The sequence below is a fragment of the Pan paniscus genome, chromosome 10 (genome assembly GCF_029289425.2).
Source record: "Pan paniscus chromosome 10, NHGRI_mPanPan1-v2.0_pri, whole genome shotgun sequence".
NCBI classification, from domain to species: domain Eukaryota; kingdom Metazoa; phylum Chordata; class Mammalia; order Primates; family Hominidae; genus Pan; species Pan paniscus.
This window is the reverse complement of record NC_073259.2, coordinates 37,971,522-37,995,997: the sequence shown is the minus strand read 5'-3', so window position 1 is coordinate 37,995,997 and position 24,476 is coordinate 37,971,522. Positions and strand designations below refer to the sequence as shown.

General features: G+C 48.3%; 2 protein-coding genes and 1 non-coding gene across 15 annotated transcripts; 1 reads left to right on the top strand and 2 right to left on the bottom strand.

Moving 5' to 3' along the window:
* Positions 1-1,913: 1,913 nt before the first annotated feature.
* On the bottom strand, positions 1,914-23,846 carry STAT2 (signal transducer and activator of transcription 2). 13 transcript variants are annotated; one of them, XR_008620400.1, is made up of 25 exons: positions 23,619-23,846; positions 20,020-20,237; positions 19,711-19,864; positions 19,309-19,404; positions 19,044-19,133; positions 18,877-18,952; positions 18,379-18,464; positions 18,067-18,215; positions 14,869-15,027; positions 14,675-14,767; positions 14,406-14,465; positions 13,989-14,009; positions 13,672-13,765; positions 13,164-13,211; positions 13,000-13,083; positions 12,737-12,835; positions 12,499-12,634; positions 12,327-12,379; positions 12,104-12,198; positions 10,385-10,521; positions 10,008-10,190; positions 9,712-9,769; positions 7,382-7,692; positions 6,861-7,088; positions 5,151-6,426 (listed from the first exon to the last, which is right to left on the bottom strand). XR_008620400.1 is itself a non-coding variant. In XM_055095541.1 (24 exons), the coding sequence occupies exons 2-24, from the start codon at positions 20,148-20,150 to the stop codon at positions 6,946-6,948; spliced, it is 2,556 nt and encodes an 851-aa protein (XP_054951516.1). In that variant the 5' UTR covers positions 20,151-20,237; positions 23,619-23,846; the 3' UTR covers positions 5,151-6,945. The 13 variants fall into 13 exon arrangements, 11 of the variants coding, with proteins under 11 accessions (XP_054951518.1, XP_054951517.1, XP_063449493.1 ...); XR_008620399.2 differs by having other exon boundaries at positions 12,499-12,658; positions 20,020-20,157; positions 23,619-23,832; XM_055095541.1 differs by having other exon boundaries at positions 5,151-7,088.
* On the top strand, positions 2,603-3,966 carry IL23A (interleukin 23 subunit alpha). The gene is made up of 4 exons (XM_003824923.6): positions 2,603-2,764; positions 2,984-3,082; positions 3,249-3,395; positions 3,501-3,966. Exons 1-4 carry the CDS (start codon positions 2,603-2,605, stop codon positions 3,660-3,662), a joined length of 570 nt encoding a protein of 189 aa, XP_003824971.1. The 3' UTR covers positions 3,663-3,966.
* LOC112436774 (U7 small nuclear RNA) lies at positions 15,966-16,029 on the bottom strand. The gene has a single exon (XR_003025468.1). It is a non-coding gene; the product is annotated as a U7 small nuclear RNA (small nuclear RNA).
* Positions 23,847-24,476: the final 630 nt, after the last annotated feature.

Below are 24,476 nucleotides of genomic sequence, written 5' to 3'. Positions count from 1 at the left end.
ACTCCAGCCTGGGCAACAAGAGCGAAACTCCATCTCAAAAAAAAAAGGAATTCTAGCCACTTAGAAGCTCTGTGATCTTGGGCAAATTGCTTATCTTTGCACCTCAGCCTCCTCCTCTGTAATATAGGGTAATAGTATCTACCTTAAAGGGTTATTGTGAAAATTAAATAGTTTAGTACATGTAAAGTGCTTAGACAAAGTATTTGGCATTAAGCGAGAGTTGGATATATTAGCCATCATTATTAACCACCTGGGGGAACTTCAACTGATTTGGAGTCTAGGCATACAACTGGAAAGACCTGCCTAGGAGTGTCTTGTGAATGCGATTTGCATAACGGTTTAGGCCCAGCTGACGTCAAGGGCTCCTTATAGCTCCAGGTCAGTTGTAGCCCTGGATGTAGTTCCTGCCACGCAACAGTCCCACAATCTCCCCACCAACCCTTCTTCCTACCCAACTCCTGCAGCACCAGGAAGTGAAACAAAGAGGCAGAGCCCTGTGCCTCCAACTCACCCTTGTCCCTCTCATCCCATCCCCCAGGCTCTACTTCCTCCTCCTTTTCATCTTTCTTTCATCTCTTATCTTTTAGGGCTCCCAGAATGGGGACCAGAGATGGGAAGAACATAGGAGACGTTGTACACAAGTAAGGTGAACTCCCTATCCTGCCCCCTCCCCTTTCCTTATTCCATTTGTGTCCACCTTATTAGGGAGAGAGGCAAAACAGTTCTCACCCAAACTCAGATAATTCTCTGATGCTGGAAATGTTTAATCTAAAGGGTAGATTTCCATTTTTTTTTTTTTTTTTTTTTGAGACAGAGTCTTGCTCTGTCACCCAGGCTGGAGTGCAGTGGCGCGATCTCGGCTCACTGCAACCTCTGCCTCCTGGCTTCAAGCGATTCTCTTGCCTCAGCCTCCCGAGTAGCTGGGACTATAGGCACCCACCACCGTGCCGGCTCATTTTTGTATTTTTAGTAGAGACAGGATTTCACCATGATGGCCAGGCTGGTCTCAAACTCCTGACCTCATGATCCACCTGCCTCGGCCTCCCAAAGTACTGGGATTACAGGCGTGAGCCACTGTACCCGGCCCTTGGTAGATTTAACTTAGAATCGTAATTTTTTTTTTCTTCTCTCAGCTCATACCTACAGAATCATAATATTTGAACCAGAAGTGTCATTGGGCAGTTTTGAATAGCTCTAAGGGAAGGGAGACCTCCATTCAGGACAAGTTTCTCAGAAGAAAAGGGTCAACCTCTTGGGGGAGGCTTTGGAGCCAGCTGTGTGGTCACCGATGGCCTCATTCTGACGTCTTCGAAATTGTTCTGGGACCCTCCACTGGGGTCGGGGCAGTCCCGGCTTTGGACCACCTTCCACTCCCACGCCCAACCTCACACTCTTAGCTGTTTCACTCGATGTTGCATCATGGAGGGTGATGAAATCGGTGTCAGTGGATTTTACCCATGGATGCAACAAGCTGAAGGACCAGCCAGAGTCATTGACACTGCACCTTCGACTACCCAGAACTCCTGGGCTTCCTAGCCATGGGGTCCAAAGCTGGGACTGCCCCGACCCCAGTGGAGGGTCCCAGAACAATTTGGATGACGTCAGAATGAGGCCATGGGACTAGGTGCTGGAATGTCTAAGTTGAACTTCCAGGCCTTATTTGCACTAGTCCTGAAAAAAACATCATCCAACTCTTATAGAGCCTATGAAATCTTGGGCCACTAGGGTTGAGGAGTCAGGTGGTTCTTAGTCAATAACCCTCTTCCCACAAGAGCCTTTCTAACCTCCACTGTGAGGCCTGAAATGGGGAGCAATAAGACCTCATACTGGCTTCCCAGTTCTCCAAGTTCCTTCATGCGCATTCTCTCCCATGAAACCAGGACCATCCAGTTGAAATTAATGTTGTTTCCAACTGAGAAAAAGAAGCCCATTTATTCCTAATGGGGGCATCAGGTAGGAATCAAACTTCATTGCAAACAGCTCACCATCCTCTTGGGAGATGAATGGATGTTTCTCTGTTTTGCTTTTTCCTCAAGCAGGAGGAAGTGAGGAAATTAGGTTTGGGGTGGGGTAGGGGTATAGCTTTGAGAGGCAAAAAGATCAGGGAAAGATCAAACAGGAAGGAACTTGAGACCAGATTAATTTAAATATTTGTTCTCCCTTACCCCTCCCACCCCATCCCCGCTGTGCCCCCCATCCCCGCCCCTTCTATAGCTATTTCGATTCCTGGAGAGCATTACACATGTGTCCCATCCCAGGCCTCTAGCCACAGCAACCACACTACTCATTTCCCCTGGAACTGAGGCTGCATACCTGGGCTCCCCACAGAGGGGGATGATGCAGGGAGGGGAATCCCACCTGCTGTGAGTCACCTGCTGGTATAAAGGGCGGGCCTTACAATGCAGGGACCTTAAAAGACTCAGAGACAAAGGGAGAAAAACAACAGGAAGCAGCTTACAAACTCGGTGAACAACTGAGGGAACCAAACCAGAGACGCGCTGAACAGAGAGAATCAGGCTCAAAGCAAGTGGAAGTGGGCAGAGATTCCACCAGGACTGGTGCAAGGCGCAGAGCCAGCCAGATTTGAGGAGAAGGCAAAAAGATGCTGGGGAGCAGAGCTGTAATGCTGCTATTGCTGCTGCCCTGGACAGCTCAGGGCAGAGCTGTGCCTGGGGGCAGCAGCCCTGCCTGGACTCAGTGCCAGCAGCTTTCACAGAAGCTCTGCACACTGGCCTGGAGTGCACATCCACTAGTGGGACACATGGTGAGTGGCAGCCCCTGGAGCCTAACAGGAGTCCAGGCTCTCCAAGGCTGTGGCAGAAGACCGTGACCTTGAGTGGAAGCTGGAGGGTTGAAGGCCATTAGGGAGTAAGAGAGGACAAGAGAGTAGGGTTCCTGGGAGAGTCATGGGCCTGAGGGTCCAGGTTGGCTTCAGAAGTACTATCTTACTTCTTCATTCTTTCCACCTCTTCCTTCATTCCAGGATCTAAGAGAAGAGGGAGATGAAGAGACTACAAATGATGTTCCCCATATCCAGTGTGGAGATGGCTGTGACCCCCAAGGACTCAGGGACAACAGTCAGGTACCACTGGGATGTGGCTGGGCAATGAAGGAGAGGGGACTGAGAACATGGCTGGGTACCATGGTAAACCAGAAGTTGTGTCTGAAAATAGTAAGAAACTGGGTGAGTCTTCAGTGAATGGAGTAGGAAGAGGGTGTCCTCTTTCATTGCTTTCTTTTCTCCCTAGTTCTGCTTGCAAAGGATCCACCAGGGTCTGATTTTTTATGAGAAGCTGCTAGGATCGGATATTTTCACAGGGGAGCCTTCTCTGCTCCCTGATAGCCCTGTGGGCCAGCTTCATGCCTCCCTACTGGGCCTCAGCCAACTCCTGCAGGTATGAAGTAGGGGCGTGGAGGATGGGGGCTTGCAGGTGTCAGAGACAGAGGGTTGGGGGTTAAGGGTTTAGAGTCTTCTCTGACTGTGTCCTATGTCCTTTCAGCCTGAGGGTCACCACTGGGAGACTCAGCAGATTCCAAGCCTCAGTCCCAGCCAGCCATGGCAGCGTCTCCTTCTCCGCTTCAAAATCCTTCGCAGCCTCCAGGCCTTTGTGGCTGTAGCCGCCCGGGTCTTTGCCCATGGAGCAGCAACCCTGAGTCCCTAAAGGCAGCAGCTCAAGGATGGCACTCAGATCTCCATGGCCCAGCAAGGCCAAGATAAATCTACCACCCCAGGCACCTGTGAGCCAACAGGTTAATTAGTCCATTAATTTTAGTGGGACCTGCATATGTTGAAAATTACCAATACTGACTGACATGTGATGCTGACCTATGATAAGGTTGAGTATTTATTAGATGGGAAGGGAAATTTGGGGATTATTTATCCTCCTGGGGACAGTTTGGGGAGGATTATTTATTGTATTTATATTGAATTATGTACTTTTTTCAATAAAGTCTTATTTTTGTGGCTATATGAGTCTAATTTCTAGGCTCAATTGGGAAAGAGAAATCGATGGAAAAATAAGGCCAAGAGACTACAATATGCATCCCTTTCTTCTATTCTGAAGGGCTATGGTGGAGAATGATATTTTCTCATGACCCCCTGGTGTATAGAATAACTGGGATCTCTTTAGTATTAATTCCTATATGGCTGAGCAAGCAGAATGGGATTACCAGATTAGGAAGTGGGATCATACCTAAGGGTCACTTGCTCCCTGATCCAGTGTCTCCTTCCCTGCTTTCTTGGCCAAGAGTATATCTGATCAAAGACGGGAGTCCTGATCATTGCAGGATCAAAAGTCAGAGTTCAGTTTTGAGCAGGAAGGGCATTCCAGGGAAATGAAGATAAATATCCTAGAATAATGGGACTTTCCTCTCAAAGGACAATTGGAATTTTTTTTTTTTTTTTTTTTTTTTTTGAGATGGAGTCTCATTCTGTTGCCCAGGCTGGAGTGCAGTGGCGTGATCTCTGCTCACTGCAACCTCCGCCTCCCACGTTGAAGCGATTCTCCTGCCTCAGCCTCCCAAGCAGCTGGGACTACAGGCACGCACCACCACGCCTGGCTAATTTTTGTATTTTTAGTAGAGATGGGGTTTCACCATGTTGGTCAGGCTGGTCTTGAACTCCTGACCTCAGGTGATCCACCTGCCTCGGCCTCCCAAAGTGCTGGGATTACAGGCATGAGCCACCATGCCCGGCCTTGGAGTCCCTTTGGAAGTTTGGTAACTCAAGGGTAGCTGAAATTCTTTGAAAAAAAGAAAAGATGAGGGGAAGTGGCTAGTGATTATTTCCTTTCCTTTTTTTTCCATAGTCACAGCATCAAAAAGTGTGGGTTTGAAGTCAGAAAAATCCAGACAGGTTTGTGTTTTGGCTTTGCCAACAATCAGCTGAGTGACAATGAGACAGTTATATAACTACTCATCCCTCCCCCCACAATGCATATATAGCTCCCAGCACCCCTAGAAGAGTCTAACGGACAGGAGGGGCTACTCCAAACAGGAAGGGAAGAAGAAGAAATATGACAAGAGGAATGTAGAGGGGTGGATGGAAGAGAGGCCACAATTTTCTGACTTCATTCCTGTGCAGCTTGTTGATGTCCCTAAGAACATTAGCCTTTGTGAGCAGGGAAATAAAGAGGATCAGAGATGAGACATTTCCAGATCAGCACAAAGTTTATTAGCCATTTCTGCTCAGAAGAGCCCCTTTCTGAACAGGACTGTTCCTCTGACATAACAGACAAGAAACAGCCACCTGTGCAGGGCCTTTCCTTTATATCTCAAGCTACATCAGGAGAACATCTTGGAGCAATGTCAGTTGCCCCCTGGGGTTCCCTGGGAATAGCTAAGGTGTGAGATTGTCCAGAGTCCTATGACAGACCTTCAAGGTTTTAAGTTCCACAGACTTGGACTTTGTCCAGGTCCACAACCAATGAATAGAAACCTTCCTTTCAGGTAAACAACATATTGTACAAAAAAGGGGGGATGATAACATAATAGAGAAAGAGCTAAGACCCATTGCTTCTCCTCTGTAAAAACACCAAACTTTATCCAATACTATAAAAAGAAATTCCTGCTGGGAACAGTGGCTCACGCCTGTAATCCCAGCACTCTGGGAGGCCGAGGTGGACAGATCACTTGAGGTCAGGAGTTCGAGACCAGCCTGACCAACATGGAGAAACCCCGTCTCTACTAAAAATACAAAATTAGCTGGGCATGGTGGTGCAGATCTGTAATCCCAGCTACTTGGGAGGCTGAGGCAGGAGAGTCACTTGAACCCGGAAGGCGGAGGTTGCAGTGAGCCGAGATCACACCATCGCACTCCAGCCTGGACAACAAGAGAGAAACTCCATCTCAAAAAAAAAAAAAAAAAAAAATCCTGGCCAAGCACAGTGGCTCATGCCTATAATCCCAGCACTTTGGGAGGCCAAGGCGTGAGGATCACTTGAGCCCAGTTCAAGACCAGCCTGGGCAATATAGCAAGACCCTGTCTTTAAAAAAAAAAAATAGGGCATGGTGGCGCATGCCATGGTCCTAGCTACCCAGGAGGCTGAGGTAGGAGGATTGCATGAACCCAGGAGGTTGAGGCTGCAGTGAGCTGTGATTGCACCATTGCACTCTAGCCTGGGCAACAGAGTGAGACCCTGTTTAAAAAAAAAAAAAAATCCCCAGCAATCCTACCATCCCCAGCCTCCAGGAGTGATCTGTCTCCTAAGCATTGAGAAAGTGGAGACTAGGTAGCATAAACTAGTGTGCAAAGCTTCACACTCACATTAGATTGGCAGGATCATTTTATGGGGGAGGAACAGGTACAGCCAGCTTAGGGGCAGAGTAGGGGAGGAGACTGGTAAGAAAAAGAGGTCTACTTCCTATCCATCCCTTTCTTCAGGGTAGAGTTTCACATGGTAGGCTAAGGCAGAAAGCTCTCAACCCCTGCAGGAAAAGAAGAAATTCAGGGCTTGAGTCAGGAGTAAAGGAAAGAAGTAAGCAAGTTATCCTAGACATGAAGGAATGGAAGAAAGAAATGGAGTCCTATCCTGTGTCTGTGCTCCCCACCAAGGGCCAATGCCAGTGTGCACCAGTTTAGCCTAACCAACTATTAAAATGTTGAAATCCTTCCATACTGGAAAGAAGCCACTGCCCTGAGCCCTCCAAGTACCTGTCAACTGCCCTGGCCTGCCCCCAGGACCCCTATACCTCCCAGCACAGCAGGCAGCCTCCAGGATCCTATTTAGACCTACGGCTCAGCATCTGTTCTGATTCATTGTTGTCCCCTCTGTACCCATGTTATGCTTTCACCTCTCACCCCAATGGAGTAACACAGGCCTGAGTTTGAACAGTTAACACAGCTTGGAAGGGACACATGCCTGATTCCCATCCTTGGAGAACAATATCATGCTATGAGGAGTAGGAAGGGCAAGAGATATGAAAAGAACAGAGGAAATGTGGTTCCTAGAAGTCAGAAGGCATCAAGGGTCCATCAGTGTAGAAGTGGCTGGGGCGGGAGACGTAAACCTCATCCACGGTGTTCTGGCCAGCCAACAGTGGGTCACCATTCGGCATGATTTCTTCAATCTTTACACAGTTTCTGAAGACTAGGTAATCCAGAGAGAAAAGTGAGGCCCCGATCTTAGTTAGGAGTTCCCAACCCGGCAGGGAAAGGGAGGGAGGATGGCAGGAAAGGCCTGGGAAGAGCCTGAGTGGGAACTTGTGGGATGAAAGAGCAGGGAGGTGGGGGAAGGCATGTGTAATTCCTAAAAAAAGGAATCACAGAATGGACCTCTCTCCAATGAGGAGCTTGGAGTTCAGCTTTTTCTGTAATGGGAGAGGGAGAAGAGGTAGGAAAGGGAATGTGTGCCATCTTCCATAGCTCCATCTCATCACTTACTTTCCATTGGCTCAGTGTTCAAATGTCTCAGATCACAGGGCAAATCTGGCTCCGGCACTGGCTGTGATACAGGTCCTCGGTCTGGCTCTGGCACTGTTTGTGATACCATGCATAGTGTGGGCTCTATCACAGGCTCCAGAGTGGACTCCAGCACAGACTCTAGCTCTGGCCCCAGATCCAGCCCTGCCTTCAGCAGTGGCTCTAAGTCCAGGCTGAGCTCTGGCTCTGGCACCAGCCCTAGTTCCAGCTCTAATGACTCCAGCTCTGGCTCTGGCTTAAGCTCCAGAGGTTGTTGCAGTTCATCCACCTGTCTGGATACCCAAAGACAGACAAAGGGGCAGGGCTCAGTGGTTCAAATGAAATAGGGAATGGTAGAATAAGCAGAAGCTAGTCTAAGAAGGCAGTAGGGCGGAGGGCTAAAGAGCATGGGTTTGGAATCAGGCCTCCTGGAGTTTGAATCCTGGCTGGGGGACCTTAGGCAAGTGGCCTAACTTTTCTGAGCCTCAGATTTATCATCTATAAATGAGAACAATACCTAGTAATTCTTGAGAGGCAGTAGGGTGGTTAAAATCAGGGCTATGGAATCTAACAGACCTGTATCATTAGCCACGTACCTTAGGTACAAAACTTGACTACTCTAAATCGAGTTCCTTAGCTGAAAACAGTAACAGTGTTTACTTCACAGGACTATTTTGTAGATTCAATAAAATGAGAAAATAAATGCAAACCATTTAGCCTAGTGCCTGGCGCATAATAAACTCTCAGGCCAGGCACGGTGGCTCACACCTGTAATCCAAGCACTTTGGGAGGCTGAGGCGGGCAGATCACTTGAGGCCAGGAGCTCAAGACCAGCCTGGCCAACATGGTGAAACCCTGTTTCTACTAAAAATACAAAAGTTAGGCCGGGTGCAGAGGCTCACGCCTGTAATCCCAGCACTTTGGGAGGCCAAGGTGGGCGGATCATGAGGTCAGGAGTTTGAGACCAGCCTGGCCAATATGGTAAAACCCTGTCTCTACTAAAAATACAAAAATTAGCCAGGTGTGGTGGTTGTGCGCGCTTGTAGTCCCAGCTACTCAGGAGGCTGAGGCAGGAGAATTGCTTGAGCCTGGGAGGCAGAGGTTGCAGTGAGCTGAGATCGTGCCACTGCACCCCAGCCTGGGCAACAGGGCGAGACTCTGTCTCAAAAAAAACAAAAATTAACCAGGCATGGGTGGCGCTCGCCTGTAATCCCAGCTACTCAGTAGGCTGAGGCAGGAGAATTGCTTGAGCCTGGGAGGCAGAGGTTGCAGTGAGCTGAAATTGCACCACTGCACTCCAGCCCGGGCAATGAGAGTGAGACTGTCTCAAAAAAAAAAAAAAAAAAAAAAAAAATCTATCCCCAGCCAAGTGCCATGGCTCATTCCTACAATCCCGGCAATTTGGGAGGCCAAGGCAGGAGACTGCTTGAGGCCAGGAGTTCAAGACCAGCCTGGGCAACATAGTGATACCCCATCCCTACAAAAAAAATTTAGAAAATTAGCTGAGTGTGATTGAGTGTGATGGCGTGTGCCTGTAGTCTCAGCTACTTGGGAGGCTGAGGCAGGAGCATTGCTTCAACCCCTAGGTCAAGGCTGCAGTGAGTCATGATTATACCACTGCACTCCAGCCTGGGTAACAGCGACCCTGTCTCAAAAAAAAAAAATATATATATATATAGAGAGAGAGAGAGAGAGAGAGAGAGGCGGGGTGTGGTGGCTCACGCCTGTAATCCCTGCATTTTGGGAGGCCAAGGTGGGTGGATCGCTTGAGTCCAGGAGTTCAAGAACAGCCTGGGCAACATGGTAAGACCCCATCTCTACAAAAAATACAAAAAAAATTAGCTGAGTTTGGTGATGCATGCCTGTATTGCTTGAGCTCAGGAGGTCGAGGCTGCAGTGAGCCAGGATCACACCACTGCACTCCAGCCTGGGCGACAGAGCAAAACCCTGTCTGGAAAAAAAAAAAGCTCCATGCTTGCATCAAGTAGGTACCCATTAACACCAGTGATTATGATCATTATTATCCAGAAACCCCTGTGGAGACAACCTAAGGATGGCAGCAGAAAAATATGAGATAGGAGAGACTAGAACCAGAAAAAACTAGAGTGGGCTAGGAGGGAGGGAAGGCTGGGGAGACTGGAATAGGGCAGCTTAGGAGAAGGCAGAAAGGAGAGGCTGTGGGAATGGCAGGGCAGAGCAGCTGACCATCATCCTGGTGCTCCACCCAGGAGAAGGTAATGCCCCCTTTTGACGATTCACTGAAGCAGAGCCAAAAAGGATTAGGGAGGATGAATGAAGAGTTCATATCTCACCTATTAGAGACCACAATGAGCCTGTGTTTCAGGTATTTCCTCCGTTCCTGGAGATTAACTGTGAGGAACATATACAAGAAGCAGAGAAGATCAGTGGGCCAGACATATAGCCTGAGGTTCCCCTAGTGCAGATGGTCCTGGCAGTCTCATCCCCATAGTAACCAGCAGTATCACATGGACGAATCCCTTAATTCCTCTAGATATCGGTTTTCCCATGCTTTAAAGGAAGGAGTGGGATCTATGGATGTCTGGTAGATCTCTGCAATCTAGCAATGAAGTATGTCAACGATTCCCACCTTTCTCCTGGTAGTAGCACCCAAAAGCTTCATCCCGGGGGATTCGGGGATAGAGGAAGCGCAGTGGGTTTTCAGGTATATTCTCCTCAGTGAGCAACTGGTAATGGCGGATGATTTCAGTCAGCGGGAGTGACTGCAGCACCTCCTTTGTGTACGGTTGCACAGAGTAGATGAGCACCTTGTCTGGAGAGTGAATGCAGGAACAGGCGGGCTTGAGGGAAGAGGCCGGGCCTTGGAGCTCTCTGCTCTGGCTGCCCAGTCCCAAACCGGCTGAGGGATTCAGTTCAGAGCCAGGGAAGCCAAGGGCAGGCAGAGGGGCAAGAGGGGAGCCAGGCAGAAAGGAGAGGCTGTGGGAATGGCAGGGCAGAGCAGCTGACCATCATCCTGGTGCTCCACCCAGGAGCAGGTAATGCCCCCTTCTGACGATTCACTGAAGCGCAGTAGAAAGGTGCCAGAGATGGTCTTCTTCAGCAGCCGGCGCTCCTGGCTCCGACTCACAAAGCCCATGATGCGTCTGGAGCACAGAGAGCAGCTGTGAGACACCGCCCAACCCCCTGCCCCACCAGGCCCCTGCCTCCCTGCTCCCCTTGTATGGAGAAACAGCCCAGGTTTGGAATCCAGGCTTTGGACCAAGCCCTGCCACTTAGCTTTTTTTTATCTTTTACAAGTCACTTCACTTTGCTGACAATAGCCACCTTCCGAGGGTTTGAAGAAGTACGAAGATTCAGTGAGATCACACAGATGAACAGCACTTTTTTTTTTTCTGGGAGACAGGGTGTCATTCTGTCACCCAGGCTGGAGAATAGTGGCATGATCACAGCTCACTGCCACCTCGACCTCCCGGGCTCAAGCAATCTTCCCACCTCTCAGCCTCCAGAGTAGCTGGGACCACAGGTGCATACCACCATGCCTGGCTAACTTTTGTATTTTTTGTAGAGACAGGGTTTCACCACGTGGCCCAGGGTGGTTTTGAACTCCTGGGCTCAAGTGATCTGTACGCCTCAACCTCCCAAAATGCTAGGATTACAGGCATGAGCAACCACGCCTGGCCATAAATAGCACTTTTTTTTGGTTTTGTTTTGAGACAGAGTCTCGCTCTGTCACCCAGGCTGGAGTGCAATGGCACGATCTTGGCTCACTGCAACCTTCTCTCCTGGGTTCAAGCGATTCTCCTGCCTCAGCCTCCTGAGTAGCTGGGATTACAGGCGCCCACCACCACACCCGGCTAATTTTTGTATTTTTAATAGAGATGGGGTTTCGCCATGTTGGCCAGGCTGGTCTCAAACTCCTGACCTCAGGTGATCCACCCACCTCGGCCTCCCAAAATGCTGGGATTACAGGCGTGAGCCACCGTGCCTGGTCATGAATAGCACTTTTAAAAGCCAAATGCTACACAAGTTGGTAGGCAGTGTGGTGGAAAGAGCATGGGCCTGGAGTCACATAGGCCTGGATTTGAATATCAACTGTGTCCCTTGGGTAAGTTCTTTAACTTCTCTGAAACTTAGTTTCCTCACATGAAATGAAGCTGGCAAAACCCACCACTCAGCATGGTTGTAAGGATGAGATGAGAGAATTCATGAAGAGCACCCATCAAGCTCTGGAATGTAGGAGATGCTTCACAAACACTGTTTATGGCTATTATTGGTTTTTTTTTTTTTTTTTTTTTTTTTTTGTGAGACTTAGTCTTGCTCGTCACCCAGGCTGGAGTGCAGTGGCGCAATCTCGGCTCACTGCAAGCTCCACCTCCCAGGTTCACGCCATTTTCCTGCCTCAGCCTCCTGAGTAGCTGGGACTACAGGTGTCCGCCACCACGCCCAGCTAATTTTTTGTATTTTTAGTAGAGACGGGGTTTCACCGTGTTAGCCAGGATGGTCTCGATCTCCTGACCTCATGATCCGCCCGCCTCGGCCTCCCAAAGTACTGGGATTACAGGTGTGAGCCACCACGCCCGGCCTTATTATTGTTAACAAATGTGAGGAGACGTGGCCTGCACCTGTCTTTGCTCTCGCTCCCTGCTTGCCACGTGAGGGTGCAGAGACTCCACTCTCAAGCCCGGAAAGCACAAGCCCATGAGGGAACGGTGACCAAGGCCTTACCCATCATTCCAGAGATCCTTCAGGTGGTCATGTACCAACTCCAGAATTTTGTCCAGCCATGTCCAGAATGGTAACTTGCCAGGAGGGCTCTCTCGCTGGAGGAGGAATGGAAAGGTAGCAAAAGCTGAGGAGTTGCCTCTGGTGTAGGGAAGGAGGGACGTGGGAAGGCCAGTATTTGGAATGTGGGCTAGATCCAGCAGCTCCACAGGATTCAGGGAGTTACCTTAGTGAAGTCAGCCCAGGACAATAATGGATCCTCAGTCCTACAGTTCTGCCCTGTGGGACAGATAGCCACAGACAGATGATGAGGGAAGCCAGGGGTCCTGGGATAGATAGGACAGAGGGACAGAAAAGACTAAGGCTGGGGAAAGGCTGAGAGAAAAGGAAATCTGTACCGAACAGCTTGTTTCTCAGCATGCTCAGCTGGTCTGAGTTGAGGCCTCGGCCAACATAGGAGGAGAACTGCCAACTGAGAGCAGGGCCCAGAAAGCTCCAGGGGGCCTTGGGGGGGTTGGAGAAGAACTGCTGGTTCTGCAGGGGTGGGAGCAGTGCAGGCTGGCTCAGAAGCAACCTATCACACCAAGCTTCCACACCCCTCCTCTCGTGCCTTGACCTGTCGGCCCCACTCCCTACCTGAAGGTTTGGGCTGAGCAAATTGAACCAGAGAACTGAAGCCCAGGCAATTGAGAGCTGGTTCATGTTGGAAATAATCACCACAGGGAGGGTGTCCGTCTGGGGAGAAGACAGGAGTCACAGAGAGGGATGTGATGTTTCTAGCTGCAGGTATTTGTTAGAGGAAAGGAGTGCTAACCCACCCCAAGAGGCTTCTGTTTATCCCCTTCTTATGCCTTCTTCCAAAGCTGCTTTCTCTCTCCTTGCCCTCCATTTTCACTCACTTTCAGCTCCTGCTTCAGACCCTGGTAGGTATATTTGACCGTGAAGCTGATGATGTGCAGTTCCTCTGTCACACCTAGTGGCCCCTGGGACAGCCAAAGACATAGTCATCAGAAGGCTCTTTGGCAAGCTCCCCCTGCCCCCGAGTCCTCTGTCCAGACCTCACCTTATTGCTGCCCTTTCCTGAACCACCTGAACGTTGCTCCACCAGAGTCTGTGAATTGAAGGGAAGGAGAGAAAATGCCAGAGTGGGCACCCTAGTGTCCCTGGAACCCCTGTTTGGCTTCAAGACCTCTCAAGCCCTGGGAACTTCCCCCAACCCCTGTTCCTTTGGCCTAAAAGCAGGCCAGCTGTGGTGGCTCATGCCCGTGATCCCAGCACTTTGGGAGGCTGAGGCGGGTGGATCACCTGAGGTCAGGAGTTCGAGACCAGCCCGACCAATATGGTGAAACCCTATCTCTACTAAAAATACAAAAATTAGCCGGGCATGGTGGTGTGTGCCTATAGTCTCAGCTACTCAGGAGGCTGAGACAGAAGAATTGCTTGAACCCGGGAGGCGGAGGTTGCTGTGAGCCAAGATGGCACCACTGCACTCCAGCCTGGGGGACAGAGTGAGACTCCATCTCAAAAAAATAAAAATAGTAATAAAAGCATAGGTCACAAACTATTCTTACCAGGTAACCAAAGTCCCAAATCAAACCCTGACTCTGCCCCTTCTCGGGGGTCAAAGTTTTCTGGTTTGAAGTCAGAATGTTGAACTTCCGGAAGCTGTTCCAGGAGGAAGAAGATACATGGAGACAAGGAATGGAATTATTCTAAAAACTCAGCAGAAAAAAAAAACAGAAGTTCCACTTCATTTCAGATCTCGCCATCTCCCTTTGTCCATATCCCAAATCCCCCTCCTCCTTGTTTGTGCCACCAGGGCTGCCGAATGTGGTTCTGCAGGTCATACACTGTACGGATGTTTGCAGTGTCCTTGTCAAGCACCTACCCTTGTAATTGAGGAGGATTCCTGAAAAGAAATAAATTAAAAAAAATCATTGGGCAAAAGAGTATGGAAGTTAGGAGTTTGGTCTTTGGGATCAGATAGACCTCGGTTCAAACCCGACTTGAGCTCACTAGCTATGTGGCCTTGAGAAGAGATGTAATCAGTCTCTCTAAGCCTGTATCTTTGTTTGTATGGTGCACTGGTAATAGTTAATTCATGGGGTTGGTGTGACAATTAAATGAGTAGCTGACATGCTGCATGTCACAAAGTAAGTGTTCAACAAAAGAAATGAATTATAATTTCTGTGAGGTAGGACTGGAAGGAGGAAGGAGATAGCCCTAGGGCCCTGTTGTGAAGAGTGAGTATCTCCTCCACCCCAGCAGCCCGTGTCCTGGCCACCCTTCACCTGCTCCAATTTACCTGTCAATGGAGACTTCCACAGTCAGTGACTCATTGCCTTCCTGGAGTCTCACCAGCAGCCTGGGGGAAGGAAGGGGGATAGGGGAAAGTGGTCAACCTCAACCTTCCGGATAGACTAGATGTTTGAAAAAGAGAAGAGGGATTATAAGAGGTAGGGAGATTGCAGGGAAAGAGAAGAAAAAGCCAAGAGTGGGAAGAGCTGTAAAGCCAGAAAATACACAGTGGCAGGGTTGGAAAAAGGAAGTGGGAATGAGTTCTGGAATGCCAACCTTGTTCGGACGGTGAACTTGCTGCCAGTCTTGAGGATGAGGGGTCGATGGGGAGTTTGGGGCATGCAGGGCTGGGTTTCTACCACAAAGGCTCTGAGGAGAGAGAGATGTGGAGAGAATATATAGCTCAGTATCTGTAAGAACGGCTTCCCTTGTTCCTTCTTTCCCCCAGGGTTCCTGCCTGGCCTCTAGACCTGTGGAGCAGACGCTGTAGCAACTCTGTGACCTGGGCGTTGCGTAGGTCCACCCCTTTGGTCAGAGGGTCATCCTGATAGCTAACCAGGCAACTCAGTCCCTTCAGCTCCTTCAGCAGCTGCCTCAGGTGAAACAACAGCTTTGCTCCAGCTGTGAACCTGGGTGATAAAATTCAGGAAGAAGAAATCCATGAGTTTCCTGGATTCCCCCATCCAGGTTCCAAGACCTCTCTGTAAATATGTGAAGAGTCAGAAACTGACTGGGGGGAAGAAAAAAAAGAATCCAGGAAGCATATAAAGGATTATTCATCATGATTCATAATCCAAGAAATGAAAATCAAAGCTATTTTCACATATAAAACTGCTAATAGATTTAACATAACAGTTTTCATATGCTATGTACAACTTATATTAAGCCCTTTCCACATATTAATGCATTCAATCCTCAAAACAACCCTCTGAGGCAGGTACTATTATTTTCCCCACATTACAGATGATAAAACTGAGGCACAGAAAGGTTAAGTGACTTGCTCAAGGTCATACAACTAGTAAGGGATGAAGCTTGTATGTGATCCCAGGCAGTCTCATTGTACAACTCACACTTTGTGTTTTTTTTTTTAGACAGTCTCACTCTCTTGTCATCCAGGCTGGAGTGCAATGGCGTGATCTTGGCTCACTGCAACCTCCACCTCCTGGATTCAAGAGATTCTCCTGCCTTGGCCTCCCGAGTAGCTGGGATTACAGGTATGTGCCACCACGCCCGGCTAACTTATATATATATATATTTAGTAGAGACGGGGTTTTGCCATGTTGGCCAAGCTGGTCTTGAACTCCTGACCTCAGGTGATCCGCCCGCCTTGGCCTCCCAAAGTGCTGGGATTACAGGCGTGAGCCACTGCACCCAGCCCCAACTCACATTTTTAACTACTGTACTTTACTGTCTCTATAATTAAAAATAATAATAATCAGCAATGTGGTGACAGGAAAACAACCATACACTACACATGAGAAAATAGATTCGATTGGGACAACTATTCTGGGAAACGTTTGTAACTATCTTTTTTTTTTTTTTTTTTGGTGGGGGTGGGGGTGGGGGTGGGGGTGGTTTCTGGCAAAAACCTGAAAGCCTGCTAGACAAATTCTAAAAGAGCTGTAACACTTGGAACTATCTTTTAAAAAGCCTCGCCAGCTGACATGGTGGCTCACACCTGTAATCTCAGCACTTTGGGAAGCAAAGGTGGGCAGATCACTTAAGGCCAGGTACTCCAGCCTGGGAGAGAGAGAGACCCTGTCTCAATCAATCAATCAATCAATCAATGCATGCATGCATGCTGGTCCTGTACCATAAGTACTATATGCCTGTTTTTCAATCTACCCGAGCAATTGTGGTATTTTTTTAATCTACTTTTTTTTTTTTAAGAGGTGAGGGTCTTGCTATATTGCTCAGGCTGACGTCAAACTCCTGGAATCAAGCACTCTTTCTGCCTCAGCCTCCTCAGTAGCTGGGTATTATGGTATGTGTACATATATATTTTTAGAGACAGGGTCTCGTTCTGTTGTCCAGGCTGGACTACAGTGGTATAATCATGGCTCACTGCAGCCTCCAACACCTGGGCTCAAGCAATCCTCCCACCTCAGCCTCCTGAGTAGCTAGGGACTACAGGCGTGTGCCACCATGCCTAATCTTTTTTCTTTTTTTTTGAGACGGAGTCTCGCTCTGTCACCCAGGCTGGAGTACAGTGGCATGATCTCAGCTCACTGCAACCTCTGCCTCCCGAGTTCAAGTGATTTTCCTGCCTTAGGCTCCTGAGTAGCTGGGAGTACAGGCATGCGCCACCACACCTGGCAAATTTTTGTATTTTTAGTAGAGATGGGGTTTCACCACATTGGCCAGGCTGGTCTTGAACTCCTGACCTCAAGTGATCTGCCCACCTTGGCCTCCCACAGTGCTGGCCACATGTGTGAGCCACTGTGTCCGGACATGCCTAATTAAAAAACAAATTTTTTTTTTTTGTAGAGATGGGGTCTTGTTATGTTTCCCGGGCTGGTCTCAAACCCCAAGCCTGAAGTGATCCTCTTGCCTCAGCCTTCCAAAGTACTAGGATAACAGGCATGAGCCGCCATGCCTGGCCTGGTATGTTCTAAAAGACTAAATTATAATAAATTTTTAAATGAGAAAATATTGAAAACAGTAGGTATTTTTCAAGTATGTTGGAGGACACACTAGTGATTTTTCTACATCACAATATAATTACCATAAAATATAGCGTTTCCTGGAAAAAGGTAACAAGAAATTGAAAATAACCTAAATAGCTGAAAATAGGAGTTCATTAATTAAATTATGTTACCACCATATAGGGGACTGTTGTGTGGACATAAGAAATAACATGGATAAATATAATATACTGTTGGCCGGGCATGGTGGCTCACGCCTGTAATCCCAGCACTTTGGAAGCCCAAGTTGGGTGGATCACCTGAGGTCAGGAGTTTGAGACCAGCCTGGCCAACATGGAGAAACACCGTCTCTACTAAAAATACAAAAAAACTAGCCAGGCATGGTGGTGTGTGCCTGTAATCCCAGCAACTCGGGAGGCTGAGACAGGAGAATTGCTTGAACCTGGGAGGTGGAAGTTGCAGTGAGCTGAGATCGTGCCACTGCGCTCCAGCCTGGGCAACAGAGAGAGACTCCGTCTAAAAAAAAAAAAAAAAAAAAAAAAAAAAAAAAATATATATATATATATATATATATATATATATATATATATATATAAAATACTGTTAAGCTTAAAAAAAAACCCATGGATTTCAAAATAGTATGGACAATATGATTCCATTTTTGTTTAATAAGCTAGGTAATAGGTAATTTTCTCTTCCTCCTTCCTTCCTTCCTTTCTTTCTTGTCATTGTATTCGTTGCAGTAAAAAAAAATATACATATATATATATATTTCTGGGTGATTAAAAAAGAAGGAAAAACCAGATTGAGGGTTAATTCATTCCTTTCCCTGAAGGAGACTGGGCTCTGGGCTCCCTGCGTGGTGAGGATGAGGAGCAGAATAGAGCTGCAGTCAGCAGGGAGCAGGGCTCATTCTGGGGAGCAGAGACAAATAGAGAACAGTATCTCTTGCTATATGCAGGGCACTGCAACTTACAAATCACAGCGCGTGGCGAGGACGAGGGTTGGGGTGGTACCTCTCACCATGTCTCCAGCTGTTCCAACCCGTGGTCAATGGGAGCTCTGATGCAGGCTTTTTGCTGCTGGGCCTTCCACTCCTCCAACTTTGGCAGCAGTAGCTCGATTAGGGTAGTTAATCGGCCTAGTAGTGCTTTGGAGGCATCCAGCACCTCCTGGGAAAGAGATAATGTGAGTGTTGAGCATCTCTCCCTTTCACCCTCCACCACCCAACTGGGGATGAAGAAACAAAGAAGCCAGCGCTAGAGGACCAGGGTCCCCACATCCCTCATTTTTCCAGGTCCTTGTTGCCCACATGTTCTGTCCTCTGTCTCCCACCTTTCTCCTTTTGTCCAGTTCATTGAGAGTTTCCTGCAGAATCTTCTGCTCTTTGGTCTGATGGGGGTCCAGAGAGGGTGTCTTCCCTGGATGGTGGGAACAGGAGTCAGTCCAGGGGTTCTTTCCTCTCCTTCCTGACTGGGGTCTCAGTCAGAGTCAGGAAGGAGGAATTTTGTGGAGGAAGAAAGGGAAACCAAGCAAAGCACAGGCACCTGTGGGACCCTCAGGCAAATTCTGAATGGTCATGCTTGGACCAGACACCCCCTCAAATAAAACACTGTTAGTTTTCCATGCATTTCCTCAACATTTACTGTCTCTCAGCTGCACCTCCAGCTCAACCTCCACAAAGCACTTCCAGCTTTGCACGGCAGCAGTACTGTAGTCAGTGGGGTGTGTCTGACAGTGACTACTGCTCATCGGAGCTTTCTCCTGTTCACTTCCAGCTCCGGCTTCTCAGCAGGCACTTATCTTTCTCCAGCCCCTCAATGTGCTTCCTACCTTTGGCCTGGATCTTATATCGGAAGCAGAAGACATCCTGCTGGTCTTTCAGTTGGCTGATGGATTTTACCAGCTTCTGCAGAGGGGAGAGGACCCCGATGAGGCTGCTTCTCAGGGAGGTGTTAGGCTGAACGCTGTCAACCCTAACTCCTACCACATCTACTAACCTCCATCATAGCCCTTAAATCCAGGATCCGGGATTCAATCTCATGTTGCTGGCTCTCCACAGGTGTTTCGAGAACTGGCTCTCCTTGTTCCTGAAAAAAGAGGCTCTGAGCACGTTTTAACTCTGGCCTTTCATGCCTTAAGTTCAGGCCTGAAATTATACCACAGGATGTCGGGGGGATCCTGTTCTGAGACAACTCCCTGAGTCCTTTCCATGGTTCCTCTCTACTTCAGGAGTTTCCAACATTACCACTGAATTGTCCTCACCAATTGGGCCCTCTGAGCCTGGATCAAAATTCTTTTTTCTTCCAGAAGGAGGTTAAAGATCATCTCAGCCAACTGGGTAGGATCCTGGGAAAAGGGCTAGAATAGGTAAACAGAAAGGATTGATCCAATTCAACCACTCTCAATGACCTATTGCCCTAGACCCTCCCCACCAATGTCCACAGTATAGCCCTTTGTCTTTTCACCATAGCATCCTCCCAACAGTGTCACGTACATGCAACCCTTCTCTCTGCTAGTGATTCCCCAAGTCCAGACTCTGTCCTCCTTTCCCCACATGTGTTCCCGTCTCCCTTTCCACCTCCAGATACTATTCCATTCTCCAAACCTTACTCCTCTATGCTCAGCTCCCAGTGCCACCCCATTACTCCCAACCGTTCCAAGTACCTGAATGTCCCGGCAGAATTTCCGCAAATTGTGCTGCAGCAACAAGGACTCTGGGTCCTGGCTGCAACGGCCACACTCATAGTTCAGCTGATCCAAGAAGTGGAAGAATAGCATGGTAGCCTTGGAATCATCACTCCCAAGTGCAGCTTCCTGCCTGGGCACCAGGAATAAGAAGTATTAGTGTCTCTGCAGTGTTACTGTAGTCCTGAGGCTTTCCAACCCCTTCCTGCCATTAATGATTCCAGGATCCCGGGGGCCCAGAAGTAAGGAACCACCTTTTTCATTCCCCCAACTTCCTGAAGGCCTCACCAGTTCTGGTCTTCAATCCAGACAGCCAAGTACTGTCGAATGTCCACAGGCAGGAGGCTGTGCGAGTAAAGCTGGTGCAGCTGATCCTGAAAGGGGCTGTCAAGATTCTGCAGCATTTCCCACTGCGCCATTTGGGCTCTGCGTCAGAAGGATGAGGGTTCCCAGTTGGATATTTTGCTGGACTAAATCATCCATAGTTTCATGATTGTTCATTATTACTAATTTACAAGTAATAAAAATACAGAAAACATTAAAACCTATGTTGATCCTACTGCTAATCTTGGTTCTTTCCCCTCCTTTCCAGAAGTAACCACTGCTATCAGTTTGGTGCATATTCTTCCAGGGAGTGCTACCAGTTGAGTATCTGCTATTCTAAGCATTTTGGATTTCAGATTTGTCCAGATTTTGGAATATCTGCATTACTTACCAGTCGAGCATCCCTAATCCAAAACTCTGAAATCTGAAATGGTCCAAAATCTAACTTTTTGAGCACCCACATGACACTCAAAGGAAATGCTCACTGGAGCATTTTGGAGCCAAATTTTTCAGATTAGGAATGCCTAATCTGTATTTTTTTTTTTTTTTAAGATGGACTCTCACTCTTTTGCCTGGGCCAGAGTGAAGTGGCATGATCTTGGCTCATTGCAACCTCCATCCCCCTGGTTCAAGTGATTCTTCTGCCTCAGCCTCCTGAGTAGCTGGGATTACAGGCACCCACCACCACGCCCAGCTAATTTTTGCATATTTTTTAGTAGAGATGGGGTTTCGCCATGTTGGCCAGGCTGGTCTCAAACTCCTGACCTCAGGTGATCCACCTACTTCGGACTCCCAAAGTACTAGGATTACAGGCATGAGCCACTGTGGTCCCAACCTGTATTTTTTTTTTCTTCAGATGGAGTCTCGATCTGTTGCCCAGGCTGGAGTGCAGTGGTGCGATTTCGGCTCACTGCAAGCTCCGCCTCCCGGGCTCATGCCATTCTCCTGCCTCAGCCTCCCAAGTAGCTGGGACTATAGGCTCCCGCCACCATGCCCGGCTGATTTTTTTTTTTGTATTTTTAGTAGAGACGGGGTTTCACCGTGTTAGCCAGGATGGTCTCGATCTCCTGAACTCGTGATCTGCCCACCTCGGCCTTCCAAAGTGCTGGGATTACAGGTGTGAGCCGCTGTGCCCGGCCGGCCCCAACCTGTATTTTAATAGCTTCAATAAGTGGGCCTTTGTGCTTTAATGGGAATTTTCTTTTTTTTTTTTTTTTTTTTTTTTTTTTTTTTTTGAGACAGGGTCTCACTTGGTCACCCAGGCTGGAGTGCAGTGGCATGATCTTGGCTCACTGCAGCTTTGACCTCTCAGGTTCAAGCCATTCTCTGCCTCAGCCCCTCAAGGAGCTGGGACTACAGGAGTGTGCCATCATGCCAGCTAATTTTTTGTATTTTTTGTAGAGATGGGATTTTGCCATGTTGCCCAGGCAGATCTCAAACTCCTGAGCTCAAGTAATCCGCCTGCCTCAGCCTTCCAAAATGCCGGGATTAACAGGCATGAGCCACCATAACCAGCCTAATGGTAATTTTCAAACACACACTAGAGTAGAGTGCATAGTACAAGGATCACCATCCAGCTTAAACAAACATTACTATTTCCACAATCTTATTTCATCTATCTCCCTAATTCATTTATTTTGCATTTATGTGTGTGTTTGTTATTTATATTTGATTGTGCTAAAGCATTTAAAGATCAGTGTTGATGTTAAGTATTTATTACAGCATGATCCCTGCTGGCTCTGAAGCTTTTTTTTTTTTTTTTTTTTTTGAGATGGAGTCTTGCTCTGTCACCCAGGCTGGAGTGCAGTGACACGATCTCGGCTCACTGCAAACTCTGCCTCCCGAGTTGAAGGGATTCTCCTGCCTCAGCCTCCCGACTAGCTGGGATTACAGGCGCCCACCACCATGCCCAGCTAATTTTTGTATTTTTAGTAGAGATGGGGTTTCACCATATTGTCCAGGCTGGTCTGGAACTTCTGACCTCAGGTGATCTGCCCACCTTGGCCTCCCAAAGTGCTGGGATTACAGGGGTAAGCCACCATGCCCGGCCACCTGAAGCTTTTTTAGGAGCCAAATCTTTTTGGAGGTCAGGTAAGTACACCATATAAACTGCCCTCCATATAGGAAGGAGGAGCTCCATTCTAGAAGACATGTAAATGCTGTGCAATGGGTGGCTCAATCCCAAGAATATGACACGTTTATGACCTGTGAATCTTGAATATGATTATAGGTTATCAACTTTGTGCGATCCTGAAACTTCACTTAAAATTGTTGCCTGTAATCCCAGCTACTCAAGAGGCTGAGGCAGGAGAATGGCTTGTACCCAGGAGGCAGGGGTTGCAGTAAGCAGAGATCACATCACTGCACTCCAGCCTGGGTGACAAAGCAAGACTCTGTCTCAAAAGAACAACAAATTGGTTTTTGCCTGTCACCAAGCAGGCTGTCCCATGCATCTTTCTCCCCACTGTTCCCTGCTCACTGCCAGCTGGTGTCTATTTAGGAAACTGAAACTTATGCTTGTTGCAGCCTGAGCCTAACAGAACAGAATTCATGCATATTTGTGGTCTAAAAAGGTCACATGATTTTATTACAAAGTAAAGAGAAATGCTTGGGGTGGGAGAGTCTTCTACTAACATGAATAACATCAGCTGCCTTTCTACCTCCAGCAGGAACAAGGGAAGGGAGGGATTGGGCAGGGGCTATTTTCATTTTAACCCTTTTAGTAGTGCTTGATTTTTAAAACTATGTATCTGTATTGCTTTTATGATACAAAAAAAAAAGTTAAAAAAATGATCAGGTGGCCAGGCATGATGGCTCATGCCTGTAATCCCAGCACTTTGTGAGGCCCACAAGACGAGAGGATGACTTGAGCCCAGGAGTTTGAGACCAAGCTTGAGCAACATAGTGAGATTCCATTTCCAAAAAAAAATTAATGATGAGGTCCCAATTCTTGAGGATTTAAGTGTCTGATATTAAAGGAGCAAGTCAGCAAAGATTCAAATATGAAAACAAAACAAAAAACCTGGTCTCCCCAAATGGATTGCAAACACTGAGGTTAAGGGCTGAAACAATTTTTTCTCATTATCTCTCATTCTTAGGCACATATTTTGCACTCAAGAAGCTTTTCTGAAATGAACTGAATTTTGTGTGTGACCTTAGGCAATCGTTTCATCTTTCAGTAGCTTATATTTTTTAACAAAACAAAGATAATAGATTTATCTATCTTTGTTTTTAGATTTATCTATCTTTGAACATCGTTTTTTGGTGAAGATAAAAAATAATGCAGAGCAGAGGGAAAAACGTCAGATACCGAACCAACATAACAATGCCAGATTCCGGGTCTCGGAAGCTGTAGGGCAGTTTTAGGAGAGGGGCATTAGGGTTAGGGAGATAGGCTGGGCAGAAGAAGATCGAGGACCGAGCAGGCGACAGCTCCTATTTCAATCTGGGGACAGAAGCTACCCTCTCCAGGGCGTAACCCCTGGGGCCAGTCGCCCTTCCCTCGGAGGAACTCTCACTCTCACCCCTACCCCTACCCCAGCACACCCTCTCAGGGCCCGTACCTGATTAGGGTTGCAGTCCCCGCGCCCTCCAATGGCTCTGGTCGCGACTTCCCGTCCCTAGTATGAGCTCGGATACTAGAACCTCACGCCCCGCCTACAACTTCGGCTAACCCCCTTCGGACCCGCCCCCTTGTAGTTGGCAGCGGAAGTCCGGAGAGGCCCCCATTCCCAGCCGCCACCCCGACACTGGCTGCCACTCAGTCAAGCCCTTCCCAGACTGCGAGCTCACTGGCGCCGCCGCAACTCCGCCCCTCCGCAGGGCGGGACAAGCTGAGCCGAAACCACACCTGCAGCTTCAGCGATTGGTGGAGAAGTTCAAGTAGGCACTTTCTACGAGGGGAGGAGTCCAATTAGTGGACTAGCCCAAGACTGAAACAGCTGATTTTCGAGAACCCGCGCGTGAGCCACGGAACCGAAACTAGCTTGAGGAGCCTGGAGACGCCAAGGGCTCCATGGGAAGGGGTGGGACCGGAATTTCGACGCCTTGGGATAGGAAGAGGAGGGCTGAGGTAATGAAAACAAATTTTTTTTTTTAATTTTTTGAGACATGGTCTCGCTCTGTCACCCAGGCTGGAAGCAGCGGCGCGATCTCGGCTCGCTGCAGCCTCGACCTCCCAGGCTCAGGTGATTCTCCCGCCTCAGCCTCCCAGGTAGTTGGGACTACAAGCGTGCATAACTCCGCCAGGATAATTTTTTGTATTTATTGTAGAGACGGGGTTTCGCCATGTTGCCCAGGCTGATCTTGAACTCCTGACCTCAGGTGATCATCCCGCCTCAGCCTCTCACAGTGCTGGGATTACAGGCGTGAGCCACCGCACCTGGCTAATAGCTATTTATTGAAAGTACTGTGATAAGCAT